Source organism: Paraphaeosphaeria sporulosa, assembly GCF_001642045.1.
Source record: "Paraphaeosphaeria sporulosa strain AP3s5-JAC2a unplaced genomic scaffold CC84scaffold_21, whole genome shotgun sequence".
NCBI classification, from domain to species: domain Eukaryota; kingdom Fungi; phylum Ascomycota; class Dothideomycetes; order Pleosporales; family Didymosphaeriaceae; genus Paraphaeosphaeria; species Paraphaeosphaeria sporulosa.
This window is the reverse complement of record NW_017253380.1, coordinates 46,798-52,383: the sequence shown is the minus strand read 5'-3', so window position 1 is coordinate 52,383 and position 5,586 is coordinate 46,798. Positions and strand designations below refer to the sequence as shown.

Genomic DNA, 5,586 nt, shown 5'->3' with positions numbered 1-5,586 from the left:
TCCTGCGTTAATTAGGACCCACGCATACTAGTTCTCTATGCGTTAAGCATAATTATAATAGTAATTAAGGTTAAGAAGCTAATTTTTATGTAGGAAATAGGGCGAAGAAAAAGTTAGGAGTTAAAGCTCTATATTTACCTAATGTGGGTACATCCTACGCCTAGAGTGGCTAATACCTTAGCCAACACCTTAACATTAACCCACACCTCCTTCCTAATTAGGTAACCGTAGTCACCATACTACGGCTTAAAAGTTACTACGTATAGTTTACGGTACGGCGAAATCTCTATATGGTACGAACTACTAAGAACCGTAGCTGAGCCGTACCATATCCTCTATAGTACCGACTGTTGGCAGCGCTGAATCCAATGTCGTTATTAGTCCATCTAGTGGGTGAAGAAGTGATAAAGATGTTATCTATTCTCTTAATATCCTCTACCTATTTGTTTATTTCGGAGAGTGTAGTTCTTAGACTAGTAGATAAGACCTAATAGAAGAGCGCTCCTATCACCGTAAATACTAGCTAGAATAGTTATCCATTCACGTGAGCTATCTTAAAGTAGTTAAGTAACTTCTCCTACCTCATATACCCTCTTGCTAAAGATCCTTTTCTACTTTCCTATCACTCTAATAGTAAAGCCCTTCTTATCTATACTATACGTGTGAGCCGGCTCCACCTTATACTAGATAATTTTTCTATGTAGAAGACCAAAGTACTAGTCATACTTAGCCTCTTAATTAGTGTGGCGGCGTACCGCATCCATAGCCTTAGTCCATTTGGAGATAAGATAGTCTTTGTTTCGTTGTATCAGGCGCGTAACCCAGCCATCTCCAACATGCTCATGAGCCATCTCTGCAGCAAACCTTCGCGTCATCTCTCTTATTGGTGGAAGGGCTTTTTTTGTAAGTCAATTGATCTATTCTATAAACTCGTGCTCTTGTTATGGATAGAGCTTCTGCTTGTTAATTTCCCAGGCCTCTACTAGCTGCTGTACACCCCGATATCTTCGTGAAGCGTTGTTCTATCCACACCATATTTAACCGCTAATTTTCTATAGGATAGTCGTTTTTCTAGTTCTTACAATTGAAATTCTATAATCGCGTTGTCCATAGCTGTCATGGTGGCGGAGTTATCGCGTGTTGAAGTTCGTGTAAGTTACGTGTTGTGGTGTTCGGATGGCTCGCATCACCGAGCGGCTCGCTTCAGCGATCTGCACGGTACGCGACCATCAAATTTGTACGCAGAACGGGGAGGCTAAATCCATCATCTAAGAATTAACCGCGCATAGACATAGTAGTCCTCAGGCAGGAGAATCACAACGGGGTTCACTCACAGGTCCAACAGGAATGGGCTGAGGAACGAGGTTTTGAGACCAATACAGACAGGGCTAGATGATAGGCTTAGCTAGAAGTGCAGCTATTGTTCTCTGGCCTGAGAGCCTTACAGGAGGCGCGAAGCCCGCTGTGGGAACTCTGGCATTTGGGTCAGAATTAGTGGTATTTCGGTCCATTTTCGCTGCACGGCCACATTGGTGGTAGTCATCTAAAACTAGTCTTTGGATTTCTTACAAAATCTTAGTATAAATTAATTCATTCTCTATTAATCCTAATGTATTTCTTATATAAGTCTTCAAGTGTCACGGTAACCCCAGGCTACCGTAACAAGCATGGATATACTGCTGGTAGTAGTATATCTTAGAGGTATCACGCGCTGGTAGCCAGCCAATAGACCGTCTACTAGCTAATTAGTTGAATTATGGCGCTAGCTACCCTTAGTAAGGGGATGTGACGAAGCGAGATAATAGATCTACGTTAGCTACGGGGAACAGGACCTTTTCTCCTTATCTAATGTCTTATACCTACACGTAGATACCGAACATAGTAAAATTAGTTTAGCCTACTAGGCCGCAGACGTCTCTACTCGTTGCTCTTATAACATAATTATATCAATCACCGGACTTTGACGCAACCAACATATAATAAAGGGATGTCAGGCCACCCTTGGAACGCTACCAAGAAAATTTCCAAGCTAGTACTTGTGCGATATCAGGATATCTCGGAACGAATGTTTAAAATACTTGAAGAGATGTCAGGCCACCGGCTAGTGGCCCAATCAGAAGCCCCCGGCCGGCTTGTTAGCAACTCTGGTTCCTTGGTTGATGGACACACTGATGATATGTGCTACAACATGGAGCAAGGCCTGGGTGAGAAGTTACCTCCAAAGCTTCTCCCGGATTCCCCTACAGATTGAAAGCTTGCTACTCTTTCTCGTATGTTGCCCCTCAAGTCGGCCCTTCATCATTTTTTCTGCAATTTCCACGGGCTGACCTAGGCCAGGGTTGTGCCCCTTGAAACATATATACGACGAAATAAAGACGGAAATCTAGGGTCACTTCGCCGACTGCACAGGCGAAGGCAAGTTCGCCCTCCACCTTAACTGCGTTGGATCAAATTGTGATTACCTCACTGGCTTTCCGGGTACTAAGTGCACAAATACAGCTAATGGTTTATACTACTCTAGTGACATTTCCTGCCAGTTGACCAACTACACCTCTATGTTTTCACTTAATTCGCTTGGGATGAAAGTCCAGAGGAACGAAACCGTCAACTTCCTTGACTATGGCAAAGTTATGAAGATCATAAGCGATGGCTCTAAGAGGAATGCTTCCGTTATGGTGATAAACGTGGAGTCTACACCTTCCTGTACCACTAGTATTCAGCACGGCAAAAGGGACTTTGTAAGTGCAATTAATTGAAATACCACATCATCCGCGCTGGCCGTCAAACCCTGTCGTTCCATAACACTCCTCGCCCTTTGGATGATCGTATGTCTCCTTTTTGGGATCACAACTGCGACTTCACTTCCTTTGGAAGCGGAGGATACCGACACGCCACGGGATATCAATTCCCTAAAAGTTTCAGTTCTCCCTACCGATCTTGAATTAGTTCCACGACACGAAGCAGTGGACCCTAGGGTAGGTGATTATTTCGTAATTGAAGAAGTCGTGAAAGCCTTGTATGGTAACCTTGGCGCATACTTTGCTGGAAAGGTTCCTATTCCCACTGCCCCCAAGGCGTTTTCATTGGAAAAGGGCTTGCTTCTGGAATTACACGGCTTCATCTGCTCCCAAGGCATGTTCTATCTCATCAACGGTACCCTTTTCATGAGGCCGTGGGTTTTCATTGATGGCTGCTCGGAAATTGTCGGTCTCGCTTTCGTTGAGACCGGTTGTTGGAAAGCTGGTTGGGTAGACGGTTTGCGCCTATTTGCTTAACTTGATGCTTGATAAGCTCACCCCGAGAGTTATGACCAAGATATGTGACTTGGTGATGGAGATCGCCAGAGACTGGTTTGGCGAGGAGAAAGCTCAGGAGGTATTTTAAGCCTTATATCGACTCCGACTTTCAATTCTATGATCTCGACAATGACGCCGAGAACTGTGGGCAAGTGGGCCACAAGGTGAGTCTTGATGTTTGCTCCCAAGTTTTTTCATAGCCACCATGCTGATATAGTCCTCATGATTATAGTGTCCCGAAGGGTCTTCGTGTGTCGGCTCCGCCTGTACCAGCCCAACATGCTCTGGCCCCTCCAGTGCTGGGAGCGCCTATGGTACGTAAGGAAGTAACTGCGTATGCATTACCGATGACGCCTTGACTGGGTATTGCGTCCAAGATGTCCAGAGCTGCGGCGACACCATTGGATTAACCCCAGATGCATGCCAGAGCACTCTAGACTGCCCCAGTGGTCATGTATGCGTAAGCTTAGAGAGATGCGGCCGCAAACTCTGTCTTAATGCAGGGACTTGTCTCGGCTCCGGCGGTTTCGATGATGTGAAATTCGACCTTCCCTCGGCCTTCCCTCCCATAGTGGGGCCAGGCTCAAGTCCCAAGAGCGGGTGGGAAATGTCGTTTGAGTCGTTGGACAGTTATCTCGCAAACGATTTTTCCTTACCTAAAGATTGGTACCTAGTGTATGATGGTAAACGTACAATCAACACTAAGTGCGTTGTCGTTGGAGAGCTACCATTTGCCACAATTAACGCCTTCCCTGAGAATGCCATTTTGACTTTTCAGACCCAGGTTGTTTCATAAAATAGGGCTGCAGATTCTTGTTGCCTTGCCCTCTTTGAAGGGACGGAATGTGACCCTGATGTCACGAACGCGCAGCATAAGTTCCTCTGTAATCATGTTACAAGCTCGGGAATTCCATTCCTGACGCGAGCTTGGCAAGTATACGGGACTCTAGATGGGGCAGGCATAGTAGTTCCATGTGAACAAGAAAACAAGAAACCATCCAGACGATCACAAAAAAACCTAAAACAATCAATCATCAATTTTCATCAGATACTTGACGATTCTCATCACGCGATTATCTAACACTCAGGATTGAAATATAGGTATTTTACTAGTAAATTTGATTTTTTTTAGTCGTTTTTGATACTTCGTATTATTAGAGAAAATGCCTGGATGTGATAAGTTATAATAATGGGTGATTCTTGTATCTTGTTTATTGATTCTATGTTGATTTCTGTCAACTCTGTTCGGTTGGTTTAACCCCTAGGCTAGTGCGATAATTGCCATGGTCCCTGCTCGATTGTGCAGTTCTGACCTTAACGCACTTGTTCTATCCGACACTCCTTGGTCAATAATTGTGTTAAATCCAGAAGGGTAGCTAGTCCTAAAGGGTTAGGGTTGGTTCTCGGGCAAGACAACTAAGGGAAGGGAAGGGGTTTTGTTGAGACGTTAGTATTAGAGGAGATATAATAAGTCAACAATATAGCCTAAGTGTAATCCAAACGATAGATTAATAAATAGGTTAAATATAAGTATAAAGGTTCATACTTAAGTTCCTATATACTTGGTCCATGGCTAATCTATATAGATCGCTCTACTATAAATTAGTTACGTGTGGGATGATTTATTATAGATTAATTACGTCTAAGGTAATCTACTATAAATTAGTTACGTAACTTGCCTAAGCGCCCTTAACCTATAGTTAGCACTAACTAGGGTCCTATTCACGTGTATGCGCCCGTGGCTATATATTTAATATCCCTTCCATTACTTATTAGATCTGGATCCTAATATTATCCCCTCCCTTTCTACGATTTATCCTTAAATCACGTGTGGTTCTTATGTAAGCCAATTACTTACCCCACTTACTCTATTGGTTAGTATTATGCCCACTAATTCCACTATCCAGAAACATCGCCTTTATCAAGAAATCATTAAAGCCAACGTTATAGTAGAGAATCCTTGTGTTAACTATTCCCTAGAAAACGTTACTTATTTCATTATACCTAATTCTAATCTATAATGCGCCAAGTGCGTTCGCCTTAGTTATCTATATGTGAATATGAGTTGGTCTTCACTAGATAAGACTCATGAGGAGTATAAGAAGAAGGTTAAAGAAGATAAAAAGGAATTAGTAAGAATAATAACTTATATATTATAAAATAAAAGAATATTAGTCTAGGCTAAAGAGTGTGCTTATAAGAAGACATTATATCTTACTATAGAAATGGCTGCTAAGGGTAAGGATATAAACGTGGTAACTATTAATTATCCTACTGCCACTACTTAGGT

At 42.9% G+C, this 5,586-nt stretch overlaps 2 protein-coding genes across 2 annotated transcripts; one reads left to right on the top strand and one right to left on the bottom strand.

The window, feature by feature from the left end:
- Nucleotides 1–734: 734 nt before the first annotated feature.
- Nucleotides 735–908, bottom strand: CC84DRAFT_1106145 (uncharacterized protein; the record flags this gene model as incomplete). The annotated part of the gene is made up of 1 exon (XM_018175128.1): nt 735–908. A coding segment is annotated over one exon (174 nt), but the record flags the coding sequence as incomplete, so codon positions are not given.
- A 1,647-nt stretch (nt 909–2,555) lies between these two features.
- On the top strand, nt 2,556–4,092 carry CC84DRAFT_1182135 (uncharacterized protein; the record flags this gene model as incomplete). The annotated part of the gene is made up of 5 exons (XM_018180604.1): nt 2,556–2,738; nt 2,880–3,255; nt 3,345–3,460; nt 3,529–3,610; nt 3,800–4,092. 5 exons carry the CDS (start codon nt 2,556–2,558, stop codon nt 4,090–4,092), a joined length of 1,050 nt encoding a protein of 349 aa, XP_018028896.1.
- Between the last annotated feature and the right edge of the window lie 1,494 nt (nt 4,093–5,586).